Source organism: Lytechinus pictus, unplaced genomic scaffold (assembly GCF_037042905.1).
Source record: "Lytechinus pictus isolate F3 Inbred unplaced genomic scaffold, Lp3.0 scaffold_37, whole genome shotgun sequence".
Taxonomy (NCBI): Eukaryota; Metazoa; Echinodermata; class Echinoidea; order Temnopleuroida; family Toxopneustidae; genus Lytechinus; species Lytechinus pictus.
In genome coordinates, this window is record NW_026974157.1 from 42,896 (window position 1) to 63,281 (window position 20,386).

At 35.5% G+C, this 20,386-nt stretch overlaps 1 protein-coding gene across 1 annotated transcript; it reads right to left on the bottom strand.

Moving 5' to 3' along the window:
- Positions 1 to 6,055: 6,055 nt before the first annotated feature.
- On the bottom strand, positions 6,056 to 14,857 carry LOC135158117 (uncharacterized; the record flags this gene model as incomplete). The annotated part of the gene is made up of 6 exons (XM_064115411.1): positions 14,793 to 14,857; positions 12,766 to 13,884; positions 11,957 to 12,073; positions 11,130 to 11,477; positions 9,262 to 9,506; positions 6,056 to 6,184 (listed from the first exon to the last, which is right to left on the bottom strand). Coding segments are annotated over exons 2-6 (1,782 nt in total), but the record flags the coding sequence as incomplete, so codon positions are not given.
- Positions 14,858 to 20,386: the final 5,529 nt, after the last annotated feature.

Here is a 20,386-nt window from a genome sequence, read left to right on the forward strand (position 1 = left end):
TATTTTTCAATCTAATATCTGTTTGAATATGTTTTCCTGTTTATCTATCTATACGACAGACCACCTAATTCGTCCGCATGACGAATTAAAATCTAGTTGAGCTTGTTTCCATGAACGTTTTTCTCAACCATGCATCATTCATACTTTACGCAATAAGGTCTCATAAGAAAGATAAAAAAGATTGATATTTAAATTATGAATTTTTTCCCCGAATATTTTGCAGCAAAATTGAGAAAACACTCATTCAAAATCGTTATGTGCAAATGAAAATTTGGTAGCACCACTTTCCATTGTTCTAACTCAGTCATGCGTGCATAGTCAACTTTAGCCACAAATAAAAGAGAAGCATAAATATCCTTGTATTCATGGACATCCCATGGAGCAAATTTATGATCACCATAGCAAAGACTACAGTGAATTACGGTTTGGGTTTTTTCTGGGTTTCTGGGACGCACTGCATATTAGCAAACACTAGATGTAGTCCGGTCTGTTAGCGTAAAAAACACCCTACTTGTGGACACGGTGGACAAAAGCATGATTTTTTCTCCAGACCTTTGTTTATGTATGAGAATTAAAAATGGGGTATGCTCCAAAAAATCTGGCTGCAGGAACAGTGAAAAAAATGGATGAAAATGTCAGAATTTATGAGTTTAGATTTGTCTGATATATAGACTAACGCTAGTGCAAAACTCAATAGCAGTGCATTATTTTGCATTGGTTTAGTTCTTGAATTCAGACCCTTTTTGAACAGATATTCTGCTTGTCCTCGCATCTCTCACATCTCAATGCACTTAATATCTGAATGCAGATGCTAAACAAGCCAAAGGGTGGTGGTGGAGGGGGTTGAATGTTGGTGTGTATGTACATATATTGGTCTTGGGGTAAAGATGTGCAAGATACATTTTTTGCATGTCTTGGAAATTGTGTTGCCATGGTAACAGTGTATTATGGCAAAAATAAGGTACAAATCTTGCAGTTAGAACCGCTTCCTCTGTTTTCATCCGATTCTCATGAAATTTGGCACACACATTGGTCTTGAGGTGAAGATGTCTGTCTAAGACACATTTTTGTGTGTCTTTTGGAAATTTTGTTGCCATGGTAACAACATATCATTTGGTGAAAATTTGGGAAAAAACCTTACAATTCAAACTGCTTCATCAGTTTTCAATCAATTCACATGAAATTCGGCACACACATTGGTATTAAAATAAAGATGTACAAGGCACTTTTTGTGTGTGTTTCCGAAATTGTGTTGCCATGGTAACAGCATATTATATGGCAAAATATAGGTAAAAACCTTGCAGTTTGAACTACTTTATCAGTTTCAAACCAATTCTCATGAAATATGGCTCACACATTGGCCTTGAGATAAAGATGTGCAAGAACCTTTTTTTTTCATTTGTCAGAGAGTGCATTGCCTTGGTAACCACAAAGTCATATAGTCAGAAATACGGGAAAACTTATTAATTGTGGATCAATCTACTTCCCCTGTTTTTAGTCAGTACTCATAAAAGTTGGAAGAAATATTCATCTTTGGGTAAAGATTCATATTCAGTGTTAAAGGGGAATCCAGCCTTGGTCATAAAATGTTGTGTGGAAAAGGAGAAAAATTAGAATGGTGAAAGTTTGAAAGCAATCGACAAGTAAAATAAAGTTATGGCTGCTTTAAAATTAAGATTCCTAAGGCTACTAGTATGTAGATTTCAAATTGGCAATGGGTAAGTAAATTATGACAAGGGGCGAGGCCGCAAGGACAACTTTCCCATTGGCCATGTACTTTGATTTTTGTTGTTCTCCTTAACTCCATTGGGGCCGTAATATAAACCTGTTAGTATAATGTTTTATGTCTTCGTGAAAGAAAGACACAATTTGAAGTAAAAACTTTTGAAAAAGACATTTTAGTCAATTAATTATTCTTATACATGGAAGAGTGGTCCTTGCCTTACATCATTACGACATCACATATACGGCCAATTTGAAGGCTTCATGGGTATAATGATTACCAATGTTTACAACTTGTATATATTCACAAATTTGTATGGTTTGTCCGATATTCAAATTTTGACCTATTGTCTGATTTTTCCTTTTCCTCTAAAAACAAGTGTTTATTTGGGTTGGATTCCCCTTTAACATCATATAATAGCGCAGGGTATTCATGGTATTAATCACCTTCAATAATATTTATAGTTTCTTTTATTTGGGGGGGCGGCGGAGGAGGTCCTTAAAAACTGACAACATAAAAATATAGAAGGTTAAAGGCAATGACCATAAGGAACTTGAACACTCTTAAAGAAAGCACCCCTTCCATTTTTTTTTGGGGGGGGGGCTTTAGAAAATTGCCACATAAAGAGTAAAAGGAAATAATTACAACTAGGAACTGAACCCCCCCCCCCAAAAAAAAAGGGGGATGGTTTACACTTCAGCGTATTAATTTAAAGCCTAAAACATTTTGGTTTGATAAAAGATCATTTTCGGTGCCCAAATAATCAACTTTTTATTTATCTCCTTCTACACAGTCTTTGTTCATTTCAGTTCCTACTCTGACTTTCTTACATCACTTTTTGCACTTTTGAGCTTTGCCATACCTTCTTGTTTTGTTTCCTCTCTCCCCCTCTTTTTCTCCCTCTCTATTAACGTACATCTTTCTTTGCTATTTTAATTCATTATTATCTAGCAACAATTATTCCATTTTGAATGCTTACACCTACACTGAAATATAATACCATGACATTTATTGTTTTCTTCATAATCTTTTAAACTCCATTTTAGCTACACTCTGTCCTGAAAAATACTATTAGCTATATTTAATGTCTAGTTTAAAGAATTGAAGAAATGGCTGTCATGATATTATATTTTGGTAAAGGTGCATCAAATTCATAGTTGCAGCATTCAGAAGGGAATAACTATTGCTTGAAAAAAAAATGGATTTAGTTGTTTTCCGAAAATCCTCTGTGAAAATTTTAGTCATATCACTGAGTTTTCCCATTCCTGCAGTTACCACCATCTTAAAGGGATATGACTAGAATATAATTATATGCAGAGAAATAAAAGTCATCATTTGCTCAATGAACAGTGAATAAGTTCGTCTTTACTCCAATCGATAATTATTTGCATTTTTTGTGACAGTCAGATCTTGCATCCAACTATTTTGCTACTGAAATATTCATTTTTTGACAATAGGAGATGTAGGATGTAAAAAGCAGGGGCTGTCACAGAAATATACTGAAAAAATTAAATGAAAGAAAATAGAAGGCAAAAATTTATTGTGCTCATTCGTATATTTTTGATATTGTATGCTATTGAGTCATGGATTTGCAAGTGAATTTCTAAAACAAGTGCCTAGATTTTTGTATATAAATATATATTTCTTTAATTAGTTGCATTATTAAAGGAGAATGAAACCCTTGAAACCAGCTGAATCCATATCAAAGAGAAAAATCAAAGAAACATATTGTTGAAAGTTTGAGGAAGATTGAATGAATAATAAGAAAGTTATGAGCATTTGAATATTGAGATCACTAGTGCCATGTAGATCCTCCCATCGGCAATGCGACCAACATCTGTGATGTCACACACGTACAACTCCCTCATTACTTTAGTACTTATTTCACTTATATTCTCACTTTTATAGAGTCTATCACAAGGTGAGGTGTTCTCTTTATGATATGACAAGTACAGAGGTTTCACAACATTATATCATTGATGAATCGTTTGTCATATGATTAGAATGAGCAAAAAGAGATGTTTTGGGGTATATTTTCAGTGTCCAAATGGGAGAGTTGTACGTGTGTGACATCACAGATCTTGGTCGCATTGCCAATAGGAGGATCTCCATAGCATTAGTGATCTCGACATTCAAATGCTCATAACTCTTTTATTGCTAGTCCTATTTTACTCAAACTTTTGTTGATCTTATTCTTTGATTTTTCTGCTTTCACAAAAGCTAACTTGCTCCAAGAGTTTCATTCTCCTTTAAAGGTACACTTTATAATATGTCCAAAAAGTATACTTGGGGAGATATATAGAGAGAGTAAAAAAGGAGAGAGGAAACATAAGATGGTGTGGTGCAGCTCAAAATCAAGAGTGATGTGATAAAGTTAAAAAGAAAGAGTAGGAATAGAATATGAATAAAAGACTGAGTAGGAGAGTATAAATAAACAATGATTAATTGGCTACTGTAAACAATTTTTTACCAAAGCAGAATGAAATAAACTTCAAATGAAAGGTCTGAACTCTGAAGTCAAAGGACTAATCTTACATTTTAATGGGGAGGGGCATTTTTCTGCTCAAAAATATATCAGCCCCCTATTTTTTTTTAGGGGGGGTTAAGTTCCTAGTCATAATCCTTTAACTTTTACTTTTATGAGGTCATTTTCTATAGACCCACCCCCCAAAAAAGGGAGTAATGTCTCGCTTTAAAATGCAAAGACCCCTGAGGGAGGGGCAAAGGCGTAGACTGGTTGAGCATGGGGAGATAGAACTAAAAGTGGTATGGGGAGGGGTGCACATCTTGGGAAGGTGGAACTAAGGTTTGGAAAATCAGCCGTTGAAAGTAGAAGTACACATTTTGTTTTGCTTGCCAGTGTTGGAACTCCTTTGCCACAGTGGAAGGTTTCACTTTCACCCAGCGTACCCCCAGCCTATGCCCTTAGAGCGGATGCCTATTTTAAGAGTGTTTATGTTCCTAATGGCCACTGCCTTTAACCTTCTTTATTTCTATGTCAGATTTTAAGGACCAATCCCGCTCCTCCACCCAAAACCTAGAAATATTACTGAAGGTGATTAATACCCCCACACTCTGGCGTGAACATTTTAATGCAGTTTAAAATTTAATATGAATCTTTACCCAAAGATGAATATTTCTTCCAACTTTTATGAGTACTGACTAAAAACAGGGGAAGTAGATTGATCCACAATTAATAAGTTTTCCCGTATTTCTGACTATATGACTTTGTGGTTACCAAGGCAATGCACTCTCTGACAAATGAAAAAAAAGGTTCTTGCACATCTTTATCTCAAGGCCAATGTGTGAGCCATATTTCATGAGAATTGGTTTGAAACTGATAAAGTAGTTCAAATTGCAAGGTTTTTACCTATATTTTGCCATATAATATGCTGTTACCATGGCAACACAATTTCGGAAACACACACAAAAAGTGCCTTGTACATCTTTATTTTAATACCAATGTGTGTGCCGAATTTCATGTGAATTGATTGAAAACTGATGAAGCAGTTTGAATTGTAAGGTTTTTTCCCCAATTTTCACCAAATGATATGTTGTTACCATGGCAACAAAATTTCCAAAAGACACACAAAAATGTGTCTTAGACAGACATCTTCACCTCAAGACCAATGTGTGTGCCAAATTTCATGAGAATCGGATGAAAACAGAGGAAGCGGTTCTAACTGCAAGATTTGTACCTTATTTTTGCCATAATACACTGTTACCATGGCAACACAATTTCCAAGACATGCAAAAAATGTATCTTGCACATCTTTACCCCAAGACTAATATATGTACATACACACCAACATTCAACCCCCTCCACCACCACCCTTTGGCTTGTTTAGCATCTGCATTCAGATATTAAGTGCATTGAGATGTGAGAGATGTGAGGACAAGCAGAATATCTGTTCAAAAAGGGTCTGAATTCAAGAACTAAACCAATGCAAAATAATGCACTGCTATTGAGTTTTGCACTAGCGTTAGTCTATATATCAGACAAATCTAAACTCATAAATTCTGACATTTTCATCCATTTTTTTCACTGTTCCTGCAGCCAGATTTTTTGGAGCATACCCCATTTTTAATTCTCATACATAAACAAAGGTCTGGAGAAAAAAATCATGCTTTTGTCCACCGTGTCCACATAATTCCGCTAACAGACCAGACTAATGGAAGTGTCAAGATTTTGACTAATATTTGTTGTACTCTGCACGTTGATCTAAATATAATGTTTACTGCATCATCCTTATACATATGAAAATGGAAAAAAATAGTTCAATATTTCATTTTGATGCAATGTTTTTGTTCCTGACCAATTCTTAAACTTACCTCCTCTCCAACACAATCATCTTCAATGAAACAAGTCATTGTGACGTCCTCTTCTGTCACGTTGATTGGAACTTCTGTAGAAGGGTGAATATGGGCAAATCCTACACGATCTTCCTTTTGTATTACCATCTGCCATAACAATCAATATAATAAAATAATGCGAGAGACGATATATATTTATATGTTGATAACAATTCAGGTTGAAATAATAATGATGATGATGATGATGATGGTGTCATATTTTATCAGTTCAGTTCCAAAAATACTGTTTTCTAGCGTGTCCTGCTTAACATGATAATACCAAGTTAGAGCCCTTAAACATATGCACCCAATACATAATATCTATGACAGAGGAAATCAAAATTTTAACAAAAGTGAAATAGGGTTTGTTTCATGGACGATTTTAATTACTTCTGATTATATTTTGTTCATGAAACTTCGCACATGTCTATAGAGGACATTATCCTAAAAGACACGCACACCAAAAGAATCATTCCATACGGCACAATATAGGGCCTAGGCTTTGAATTTTCTTCTCATTTGCATAATTTTCGAATATTGTGTGTTCACTGAAGCATTAGACACCGGGATCTTCATAGAGATTAAATCAAATGAACTATGCAAGAAGGTTTGTGACAGATATCCATAGTAAGCAATTGCATTTTTTTCAATATCGTAAAAAGAGCTCTTCAAATTCCACATGTTCATTCAAGCGCGAATGTTTAACTTAACGCATTAGAATCAATGAAGAAAGTTAATTGGTCATGAACAATGTTGATGAGATAATTTCAGTTCCAGAAGTGAAACAAAACTTGCCTAGAATATTTGAAATTCGATTTTTTTTTTGTTTTCATTAATGTTCATTGAACCATGAAATGATGAACATTGTTGACGATACTCTTCCAAAAGATGGATGTCATCATATTCGATCACTTTTATCGTTCTAAATGTGATGAAATTCCAATTATAGAACATTTTGTCTTGCGTTTATTCAACCGTAAAATTTAGCCAAAAAAGTTGTATCGTCTTTTAGAAAAAAACCTTTCCAAGCCTTCTTAATGTTTTTCATGGAGAGAATGTGGAATTCGTTCTGATATTCTGGAATTAAAGTCATGATTATTAGGCTTGTGATTTTTAAAAAGTTACAATTTTGGATTCTGGTGGTGCTCGCTGGAGCATGAGATCAAATACGTTTGTAGCATTCACTAGCTTATAAATATACTTAAACGCTCATGTAAACATATCTTTAAGACTCCTGGTTCAGAAATTATGGATGTTGTTTAAGGGGGGGGGGGCTTACTTTTTTGTTGTGTATATTAGGTGCTCGTGTCATATTTTCCCCCTTAAAATGGGGTTTGTGAGGTGTCATTTTCTTACTCACACGGTATATAAGTTAAAAGGGCTGAGATTTTGATTTCAAACCGATTAAGTAAAATTCAAATAGATTCCTATTGGTGAAACACATGGAATATGTTTTTATCTTCAAAACGTAGGCAAAAGAATGGATGAATACGATTTATTCAAGTATCAATTAAATACATTTTTAAAAAATCAAACAAGCCAACACTTGCTGGAAAAGCAATGATGATTGTGAAAAATGAACATGATGATGATGGTGGTGGTGGAAATAATAATGATGATGGTGGAAAAAAAATATAAAACGATTATGACACAGGAAGTTTACCTTGCATAATCCGATAAAAACATGACATTAACTTTAGCATTAAAATGAGTGAAGCTGGGGAGCAAGAGGATTTAATTGAATGTGGATGAGGATTCCAAAGGTAAGGGCCATGATGTCTTACGGATCTCTGGGCAGTAAATAGTTTTGGATTGACTAAATGTAAAGTAGAAGAATTACGGGTGGAGTAATCATGATAGTTGAATCTAAAGTATAAACATTTTGAAATGATGGTGGTAGCATCCCTTTAAAATAATTTAATATGAACAATAAACTTTTAAGTGTATTAATGTCAAATACTGTGAGAGTGTTCAATTGGTATTTAATAATAGTCTGGTGTGAGATAAAATATTATAAACCGGTACAAATGCTGCGAAGCGTTTTATTTTGCAATAAGTAAATACAATTAATTTTTTGTTTTGTTCGTGGTGGCCCATACTAGATTGTGGAATTTAAAAGAAATTTACTTTTAACCGTATTCTATAATAAAAAAAAGTATGCCCCCTTGTTTATGTCAATTCCATCTCCTTTCTACTGATAGCTCTTGAGGGGCGGGGTACCGATTTTTGAATTTTCAACTCAATGTATTGCTCTCACACCGCCCCCCCCCCCCCGATCAGAAGAATTACGTCACTTGACGTACGTGATTTCAATTGCTATATAGCCCCAACATCCACTGACTATTCATCAAGCTTACACATTAAATAAAAAACTGGAGAGTTGTCAAACACAAGCAAAATATACAATAAAATAACAACAAAATGACATACCAAAATATACAATAAAATAATAACAAAATGACATACTTAGTAGAATTAAGAGAATAAAATGTTGAAATTTTTGACCCCCGTCTCCCACACTCGATCCATTACGTATTAGACAATGATATGGAATTAGACTGATATGCCTTTATTTGTGCACGATATTTCTTGCCTAAAGTCATGATATGACCATCTCTTCTAAAAGGTAGTAATGATCATAAACAATATAAAATTATATGAGTTTAACCATTAAAAGTTAGATAAGAACACATTTACGATTTTTTTTTTGGGGGGGGGGAAAGAAATGCATTGGATTAATACACGAATTCACGTTTTGAGGTATTTGCGATCAAGCATGCATTTACAATATGTTGCGTAACTCAGAAACCCCGTACGCAGCCGGTGTCTCGCAAATTCCTTCTCAAGAGGTCCGCGAGAATTGACAAAAAAATCGTGTATGGAAAACTGTTGGGCGAGCTATTCGTATTAAGATTGAAAGCGGAAAATATCGGGAAATAGTTGAATCAGACCCCTCTCCAAGTCTTTAACATGGTTATAAACCTTCTACACAGAACTTGGACTCATATACGACCAGATTGTCCGAGGGAGTATGAAACTGTCATCATTACACTTTTGTTTGTAAAATAGCTGAAAAATATATACGAAACCCATTGTCAGCTGTCATAATTTATTTTTAAGTTTGTTTTGCAAAGATTCCAACCGTAAAAATATTTAGAAATGACGGTTTTCGTAAGAATTGATACCTCTTCTTTCCCTTTGATGTCATCATAGAGATGTACACGTAAAATGACGGGCACCCTTCTCTCTGGTGGAGGCTTCTTGGTAAATGGCAAACAACACATTTGTTTCCCTCTGAAGAGCAAACTCTTGATGAATCCCAAGCTAAACCAAGAGAAATGATCCATCTGCAGTCTTAGAACATCTTTCTCGATGATACAGTTTGGTATTCCTGACCTTGTAAGTAGGATTCGTTCATTGACTTCAGCATCTAAAACAATGCCAAAATGATTTATATTCATGTAGTGCGTATAAAAAAGGAAAGTTTCACTTTGCAATATTCCTGTGATATACTGTACATCATTTATCATATCCTAAAGCTCTTTCCCGGATTTACATATTGGCATTTGTTTTCCTTCTTTGAAAACAAGTGCATACCAAGTTCCCAATAATGTATATAGCATTTCCATTTATTTGAAAGCAGGGTAAAAGAGCATTGTACATTAAATGCTTTGCTCACGGGCATAGGTGCCGCGGCCGGGGATCGAACCACGGACTTTCTATGTATAGCCAGGCGCCTTAGACCACTCGGCCATGGCACCTCCACAAGCAATAGTCTCTTTAAACGATTTACGATATGGCTATCGGCAGATCTATCCGCTTGAGTGAGCAACACTTACTTTTGAAAAGTTTGTGAAACATGATATGAGCAAATCTTGGAATTAGTTATATATGTATAAATTAGACGTTATCCATGGAGAGACTGTGGAATTTAGCTGAGAAAATTGATTTGAAAATATTCACTTCCTTCCAACCTGTTTCCTTGGCCAAAACCATCCCTCGAGAACTATTGCCCCCCCCCCCCCCTTCCCATACAGTTAGACAAACATGATAATGTTTTTTTTTTAAGTAGCAATGATTGAAATGAAAATAATAGACTCACGTTTTCAGTGATTTCCTTTGTTATGGCTGGGAATTCGTTTAGAGAAATCGTATGAAATGATTAAATGTGAATTGATAATCCCCTTTAAATGACAAAACTTAATAACAGTGAAAAAAAAAAACTGGAGAATAGATGCCTAGAATAATATTTTGTTTACATTGATTTCTTTCATTTTATGTCATCAGTCCAACTGCCAAAAAATCCTAAAAGTTATCTCTACCTAGGCTTAATTACGGTCCATTTATATAGCGCAGCTACTATAATTGCATATACTCTACTGCGCTTTATACTTGGTATCATAATTATTACCCCGGCTTTAGCTGGGCCGCCATCTAGGCGCTTAAGCATTCAAGGAATAAATCATACTGGGTACCCATTCACCTCACCTTGGTCGAGTGCAGCACAATGTGGGTAGATTTCTTGCTGAAGGAAATCACGCCATGGCTGGGATTCGAACCCACGTCTGTCTGATTGAAAGACGAGAGTCGTAACCACTAGACCAGTGGGCCAGAATGAATCCAACATGCGTCAAAACCCATTATTCACACATTTTGTACGTTTAAATTTGGTAGATAGGGGTAATTTCACCCGTAGAATTCAATAAAAGTATTTTCAAGAATTGATGACGTCGTCAAAATACCGTTTTCTGATTGGCTGTTAACATTTGAGAAGAAATGACATGTTTCTAATTCTACAATAAGTTATTTTCAGAAACTAGTTTTAGAGAAAATTCAGCAATAATTAAGCATAATTAGTAAACAGCAAACACACAAACAGACAAACGAACAAACAAGAAAAGTCTGTGCTCGGGGTACAACCAATGCAATTGGTGATTTGAGTATCGCTTAAAGAGGGCGCCCTACCATGAATCCGGAATAGTAAAATTCACAGTGAAATTGTAAATATATATGTATATATATAGGGCGGTTGTGAAATATTTAATCCACCTACCCGATGTATACTCCCCCTCTCCTGTGTATAGGACTGCCTCTAAACTGGAGTACCGTGTTGCAACAGCGCAATGAGGTATTGTGTAAGTCACCGGTGACCTCAGCACTAAGTCACTAGGAGCTAAGGTCTGTAAACTGAAGCAGACTGACATCTCCTCTTTGGTGTCACCAAGATCAGGAGTATCGGTCAGAACACGTAGAAAGATTTCCTGTTGCTCTTTGCTGTCGATTGCACCGGGAGGTATCTCAAGTTCAATTCCAAAGGATTCTAGCTGAAGTTTGCCCCCATCAGCTCCAACTCTCTTGCAGCACTCCTTCTTGGTTGTTTCGACATCTCCTCCATCGGGTACTGAAAATAATTAAAATATCAATTATTATATTGCACTTCTTTATTGCAAAACCTTTACTTCAAAATTCTAATAAATCATTGTCGCTTAACACTGCCATGACTGGGGGACATTCTGAAATATCGATTGTAAATAATAAGAGGAATATAGTGTTTGAAAGAAAACTTTTTTCCAACTTTGGCAATTTTTAAACATCTATTTCCCCATTGGTTCAATGTGTTTTTTAATCAAATTGTAAAAAAAACTCTAGTTGAGTATCATGCTAACATTACAAGGAAAATCCACAATTATCTACTATCTTCCCTCTTTATCTTTCGTGCTGTAAACATTACAAAATTATGTTCGTCCGGAAATCCTCAATAACATGCAAACTAGTATATAAAGCATGTTTCAATACCAAAAAAATCCTTGCTGTGTACCACAAGAAAATTATTTCCTGATTACTCTACTCCTATAAAACCTGATTCATGGGGCAGGCTACCTTGGTTGACGTCATATTCCTCTTCTTTTTCTTGCCAAGATGTTTCTTCTTCTCTGCCTTCAGGGTTCTGTGAGCCTGTATATTCATGAAATTCAACCTTTTCCTCAGCAAGTTCATCTGTATATAAGAAACGGTGAGTAATAAAAGGAACACTTCTTTCCTTACAACTAGTTACATATCATTTATAAATTTCGTTTATTTCCGATTTTCGTTAAGTACAGGTGATATTCATAAATCATTATATCTACATGTCTTTCAACAATGAATGGTCTATTAACGCATGGGAAGATATAAACGAAACATCGGAATCATGGTACTAATGAGGAAATATCAGAAAGTGTACGGGAGATAGTTTAGCCTATCTCATTAAATATGCGTAATTTGCATGAGTAAATTTTTCCCAAAATGTCCATGTCTGCAGAAGTAACTTCCTAATAACCCCATTATGTCTATTGTGAGATTTAACTTTTAGCGCCGTGGCCAAGTGGATTAGTCTCCGGACTTTGAAACAGAAGGTCGTGGGTTCAAATCCCAGCCATGGCGTTCATCCACAGTGTGCTGCACTCGACCCAGGTGAGCTAAAGGGGTACCGGCAGAAACTAATTCCTCAAAGAGCTGTGTGCACCTGAATAGGTAGCCTAGCTTAGCCGGGGTAATGATAATAGCAGGGCCCGCCTGGAGAACAGGTTTCGGAGCTGAAGTTGCTACCCTGGGTAAATACACCTTTATTACTATTATTATGATTATTAATTTTTTCTGGTAACTATTTATCTGGTAATCATATTGAAGAACAATCTCTGTCAACTCACCTATTGGAGAGGTTTTGAGTGGTTGAGAGGAGGCCTTATCCAACTTGAAAGGTATCCCTGCACCCTCCTGGGATTCTTCAGATGATTCCTGACTCGTCTGATTTTCTGTCACTTTGACATTAGGATACAACTCCGACAGCTTGTTCCTGTCAGATTCGGAAAGTGGGTTTTCTGAACCAACGAACCTGATTTCCCGCAGCGTACCAAGTTCCTTCGGACTTTGCGGGGACTTACTTTCAGACTGACCGAAATCAATCTTGCAACTGTAAAAGGTAAGGACGGTAACCTCTTTAAGGTCACTAGTTGTAAGATTAATTGAGTCAATTATGGGTACAGCCGCTGATGCACATTTAATTTGCAACGAAGAATCTGAAGATGTTCTGGACCATTCAACACTCTTCATTACTGCATCTCCTAGCTGTACACTTTCTACTTTGACAAACTTCAAACTACGACTCATCCTACGACTTACGTGTAGTAATTCTGTTGTGAATTGAAGTGAATAATGCTCGTCAGACCAATGACATTCAAGATGGATATCAGTCAGATTAGGTAATGTACATTCTTTAACGGCTTTGATTGACTTGTCCCATTGGAGAGCTTTAGGGCTTTTGATGGAGAGTGATTCTATGTTTTGACAGGCAGAAGAAAAGGAGAGGAAGATGGTCTCCAGAGAGACGTGGTCTTTTGAGTTTCCGTTCCACAAGTCTAATTTTACCTGTCTCCAGGAAGACATTTGGGGGTCGGAATGGTATTTTCGAGTGCGTGTTAACAAGTAACAAGATAGCTCAAGACTCTTTGCATTTGGAAAACAACCACTGAGAGTCGAAAGGAGTGGTGCATTTGGGTATCCAGAATTGCTGCCGAGAATGCAAACGGTGAGGACTGATCTCATTGGAATGAAAGGTCTGGTGTCATGTGCAGGAATATACCAATCTAACATATCACAGTCAATGATAATATGTTGCACTGTTTGGCACAATGGAACCAGTGCACAGATAACTTCTTGGAAATTAAGTGGTAATACGTCTTCAAATGTTAAACAAGTTTCACCGCCACCGATAGTCCAACACACAGACAGAGGTACTTCCTTTCCATGTCTTATAAGAGAGATCTCGGCTGAAAAGAAATTCACAACATAGTATTTATCAGGAACACTCATTTGAGATAGGGTGTAATGAAGAAGTTCATGGTACCCACAGACGGGTAGACAGGGTACTATATAGAATACAGTGAAACGTGTTACTAAGTTAATATGTAACAACCCTGCGACACAATTAGATTTAATTTTCATTCCAGCCGTGTGTTTAATTAAGCCGCTCGTAAATTATATAACTCTTTACGCAGGACTGGACCATGTTCTTGTGGGGCTAAATCGTCTACAAAGGGATACATCATTTATCAAACGACCCCTAATTAATTTCTCTTGAAAATATCTCTTATTCTATTTTTGCTATATTTTAGACCCGCATGGTCAAAATACACAGTCACTCTAGAATGTTCCACTAAAATAGTGGAATGGTATATTTATTTGCATTCTCCTCAGGGTTTCAATTCAATACACGGCTAAAATAATAATCCATGGGAGAATTTTCATTTTTTAGGCTTATGTATATTTTAACCACATGACCTTCTATGATGATCATACATACATTTAAGAAAATAAAATCCATTAATAGGACAACTCTTTTTTCATAATCTTTTTCCCCTCCACAGGGATTTTATTGGCAATCAAAAATCAATAGATACAGAGTACAACCGTGCATGTTGCAACAGCGCAATGAGGTATTGTGTAAGTCACCGGTAACCTAACAACTAAGTCACCAGGAGCTAAGTACTGTACACCAAAGCAGACTGACATGGTGTCACTAAGATAAGGAGTATCCGTCAGGACACGAAGAGTACAGAGGACAACTCTTGATTTACACAATGAAGCTAGACGTACATCATTGGTACATGGTTGGGCTGTATAACATATTGCATGATTTTCTCTTACTTTGAATCCAGTCTAATATTAATCTACTTACCAGTATTTTCTTCAAGCTTTAGTCTGGAAAATCGATACCAAGGCCGGGACCGATGCCAGAAATCCCTTAAATGCAGTCTCCGTGTGTCGAGAAGGACGCTGTTTAACTCTCTTGGCTGTATATTATGTATATAGAAATCAATTTAAATCGCTAGAAAAAGAAATTCTTACTATCGAAACTATTACTGGCACAAACATATGGCCCAAAAGGAATCCCCCAAAAAGAAAAAAAAAAAAACACTCTCTATGTTTCTAATACCAGCGATATCAGGTAGATATACAAAGCTAGCAGCAACAGACAACAAGCCCATCTACCGCGTTATTTGACTTTGATTTGTTGAACCTGATAATAGCTTTAGATTTTGCATCGGTAACCACCTAATTTTTTTTCTTCTACCATTGGACTTTGCCTGACATATTGTTATGATCATTATGCTGCACTTTAAATTCTGAGCACCAAGCACAAAGGGTGAAGATATCATTCTTTTTGGTTTCATTCAGTGGGAAGATTAACCCACTTCCTCGTGTTCTGGCGTCGTCGGTAAGGTGAGCACTCTAGCATTGTGCCATCATGCCCATAGTGACCGGGTCAGGCCAAGCACTACTTTCTATTTCCCCATAGACTCGTTAGTTAAAAGTGAAATGTGAAAAATCACAAAAAATAACCGTTTAAAATGACATCATCAAACCTTTATCATTTTGTAGCTCACATACCGGGCTCACCTAATATCCTTCAAATGCTAAAAATATTACATGGTGTGTTTATGCATATTTTCGCGCTTCGTGGGCTGAAACGCGGACTACATGCAACGCTGATTGCAGTGACAGTGTTCATTGGGTTTCTTGGGCCACTGATAAAATTCGCATTAAATCCAGCGTGGACAAATTACTGGTCTCCCGTGGGACTGAACTGATCCAGTAGTTTGTTATGCACATATAAAAGAAATGTTCAGATAAATCGTTGATTTTATATGAATATTTTTCTAACCATTACGGCAACTTTGGAAAGGTCTAGGAGAAACATCCATAATGTAATGATTGGCCAGTGTTAAAGAAACTACACAAATATTTTTCTGTCAAGATACATTTACGTTCTTTATTGTTCCTGTATTTTTGTTTATACTTTATAACTATTTATCTAGTGTGTGTATTTGGGCTTCCTGTCGATGGTATTACACTCTTTCGAACCCCGATGGTGAGTATGAAAGCCTCAACATGAACATATTGACAATAATGAATATGAATATGAAAATGGCCACATTTACAATGATGAATACAAATTTTGTATAGTAAAAGTAAATTAATTGTCCTCGGGGTGATTTTCCGGGGGTAGTTGTCCGAGGGTGATTGTCCAGGGGGTAGTTGCCCTGATATGCTGAGAGACTGCATCTATTTCTGAAAGACTGCATGTATTTCTGAGATACTACATTTATTTCTGAGAGTTTCTGTATTTGGTTGTTAATTTTTAGCCCTTTTGGTTGCAGCCAAAAGGGCCAAAATTAACAATCTCAAAAATAAAGAAACTCTCAGAAAAAAAATATTTTTCTGATAACATATATTCATTTATATATTCATTTATATATTCATTTATTTGTAAGAATTGTTTTATTTCCGCGTGTGGTTGTCTGTGGTTGTCTTTATTTCTGGGGTTGCTTTTATTTCTGTAGTTATCTTTGTTTCTAGAGTTTTCTTATTTTTTTTAATTGTTTTATTTGTGAACGATTTCTGAACGATGACATTCATTTGTAAATATACTGCTATTTCAATTACCATTATTTTTCTGAATGAGTCTTATATTTCTAAAATTCTTTTATCTATGATTGACAGGATGTATTTCTAAGTTGTCTTTTATTTCTCAATTATATCCATTTCTGGCTGAATACTTTTATTTCTGACTTATGTACAATTCGTCCAAAGTAATGTATTCATTTCTGAATGTTTTATTTCTGAGATACTACTGTTATTTCTGAGGAAGTTAATTTATTTCTAAGAAACGGCGATTTTTTTTTCTGCGGGACAGCACTTATTTCTGAAAGACAACAGTATGTTTGAGATACATTTATTTCTGAGAGTTTCTTTATTTTTTAGATTGTTGATATTTGGCCCTTTTGGCTTCCCATATCCCTGCTTAGCTCCCCCCCCCCCCCCCGGAAATCCTGGAGTGCAAAAATAAAATAAAATTGTAATGTTTCACACAAATCGGCAAATTAACCCATTACAATATAAAATTTGGTTTCTCAATCTATAGTAAAGTACAAAATTATGATTACTCCTCGCGCACACCGCGGGAAATGATTCCATTTATCATTGGACCCTTTGTTAAGGTATTTTAAAAGGGAATTTCAATATGTATAAGCATAAGCAAATTTTCTGACCATGAATAAACAAAAAATGGCAAACCATTTTGTCATAGGTGGATGCAGACGGATCCAGGTGAGTTATAATACCTTTATATTAACACTTAAAATTCAGGACAGTTTATTGAAAATTTCGGCTAGTGATTTGTGCGCTCGCAGTAGCTGTTTGAAATATATTATTCCTTGCATCATATTTATAATTACAAAAGTGCTTAAAATGTCCACTTTTCAGGCCTTAATTTCAACAAATTTCACGCGTTCATTAGGCTTATTAGATTAACTCTTACTGTGCCAATACGAATACCCCTTGACTGCCAGGGGTATTCGAAGGAATCCTAAATTGACCGAAACGTGAGCAGCGACTGATTTTAAAACGGTCATATTTTTTTACCCGTACGTTGTATAATAAAACTTTCTACACATGAAATGATGCATGGTTCATGGGCTTTATAATCGTGTTATTATCTTTAATATTCGCGTTTGGAAAAAATGAGAAAATATGTAATATTTTACATCGTTTTTTTTTCAATAAGTAAAACCTAGAAAATAATGATTTCATGAACATTTCAAAGAGTAAATAACCTGAGGAATTGTAGAGATACCAAGAAATTACGAAGATAAAATGAAAGTTCAATGTTTAACCTTTCAAATGACGTATCTATTTATGAAATTGAACAAACAGAAATAACGAAAAAGTATGCTCTTTTGAATGAAATACTATTTTGCTATTCAAGTTATTTCCTCTGAAGTACGAGAGAGTATGTATAAAGGCATTGTCTTCGATCAAGTGACCAATCACAGCACAGCTGCGATCCCCACGCAAACACACACAATAATATATTAGTGCCATGTATCTTCAAAGTGCGGCCAACCATACCCTTTCATTCGTGTAGTCTTCAAAATAAGACTCTGTAATTTTTTTTATTCGTAGTGTAAAAAACAAAGTTATTGCCAGTCAGAAGGAGACAAAGTATAAAAGAACTAAAGATGATATATTGAAATATAGATAAAGAGGGGTCGGACAGATTCAATACTTACAAGTTTGGGGTATAAAATCCCACAAAATAATATGGGCGTTCTTGGCAAAGTGCACAGAAGTAAGAAAAAAAAAGTTTAAATTTTTTTGTGAATCAAAGAAGAGGGAATGCAGATCAGTTACAAACAAAAAAATCAATACAAATTTTCAAAAATAAAATAGGCCTATTTGTTCTGTATTACTGGTCTGACCAAAGTAGCCACCTGTTAACATTCTACGTGAGTACATTCTTTTGTTCATGCCACCAAGTCATGAACAATAGATTCCCAGACTCTCTTTCATGAGGAATCTCTAATCCGCGCTCCCTCCTGACCTATTATCTAAAAGAAGAGTAATTTAGCACAGGATGTTCATAGAAATCGGGGCTCACGCGTGTCTTTTGATTTGACTTTTGAATACTTTCAAAGGTTCCGGTATTGATTTCTTATGGGTGACCCAGGTAAAGAGAAAACAATTTGCCCCCCTACAGAAAAATCCTGCATCCGCCCAGGGCCTCCCCAGCTCGTAGCACTCTCCATGGTAAAAGAAATAATTTGTTCAGATAACATAGTGTACAATAATATGCGTGGTATAAAGAATTGTAATATTCAACCCGTTATCATCATTATCATTTCCATTTCTACTCTCTAAAGTCGATTTAAAATCCCCTTGATAGTGACGTCAATGATGCAGCAACTAACAGGTCGGTCTAATCGGTTTTGTTAATGTATCCCTTTCTTTCTTTTCCTAAAAACATCTGATATCACTTTATAAACTCCGTTTACTTTTTCTCTGACCAATGGTTTGATTTAGCAAAGGAAAAACATCCACCTTGAAAAAAAATAAATCTTGAGACGAATAAAGCGGTATTATCGGCCGTTTTAATTATTACATTTATTTTTCTGCTTCTTCCTATTTAATTCGAGGAAAATATTGAACGATTCATCTTTTTTTGAGAAGTTTGAATATGATATTGATAAGCATAACAATCATTTTTTTTATGATTTGGGCTATAAAAACACAAACGAATATGAACCGTTATTTACCTGATCTTAAGTTTATGAAGAGAGAGTTTGGCTGCAGAAGGAATGCAATTGATATGATTACAACAATTATTTTTGAATAATAATCATGATGATGATGATGATAATTCTGATGGCAATAACATTAATAATAATAAAAAGAAGGTGAAGGAGAAGAATAATGATAATAATAACAATAAAAATAATGATAATAATGATTATGATAATAGTAATACTAATAATGATAATAATGATTATGATAATAGTAATACTAATAATGATAATAATGATAACAATAATAAATGAATAAATAAATAATGAGTGTGATTATTGCAGTGCGCAGACGAGAGTTGGAAATGACAGCCTTCTTTACTCATATATTTATAACGAGAACATTTTTGTGAGAATGCTAAAAACAAAGTATAAGACCTTTCCCCCGCCCCCTCCCCCACCCCCCCCCCCACAAAAAAAAAACTCCCAAACCGTGCACATTTGCAGGCAGAAAAAGCCTTGACACAAGAATACTACCATACGGGCCTGCAAAACACCCGATCGATAGCTCATGAATATTCATGTAACAATAGGGAATGGGCGAGTAGTGTTGGGTGAGGAACATCGTACCGCTCTGTCATTGGTCAATTCCGAGCTGAATGCCTTCGCACATTCGCCTTTGCTCTGCCCATAGAAGTATGTGTATTGCTACACACAACCGTTATATCACACGTGTCTATAGGGGAAATCTTGATTCAGATCGCGGCAATATCCGAAATCAACTCTTCAAAATAATGATGCAAAAATACAATTTTACTCAAAAAATGTCTATGTAAACCACTATTTTTTATATGATAAAATGAATTGTGAATTAATTGCCAGTATAACAACATTAAAAACACAGAATATGGTGTTGATTTTCTGGCTGTAAAATTGGATAAACAAAAAAAAATATTTGGGCACGTATACGTGCCAATGGCACTAGAGGGCTAAGGGCACGCATAGCTGCCAATGGCTCTTAAAGAGTTAATAGATAAGATAATAACATATTCATGAATTCCTAATATTTGAAATTTCCTTTTTCAGAATGGAATGTCGACAAGTTTAATTTCGAGCTTAGAAAGAGAAATAAGAAGATATTCATAATTTTCATATGATGACAAAATGTCCTTAACATGTCCCGGTCTTACATGTAGGTCAAAATAATGAT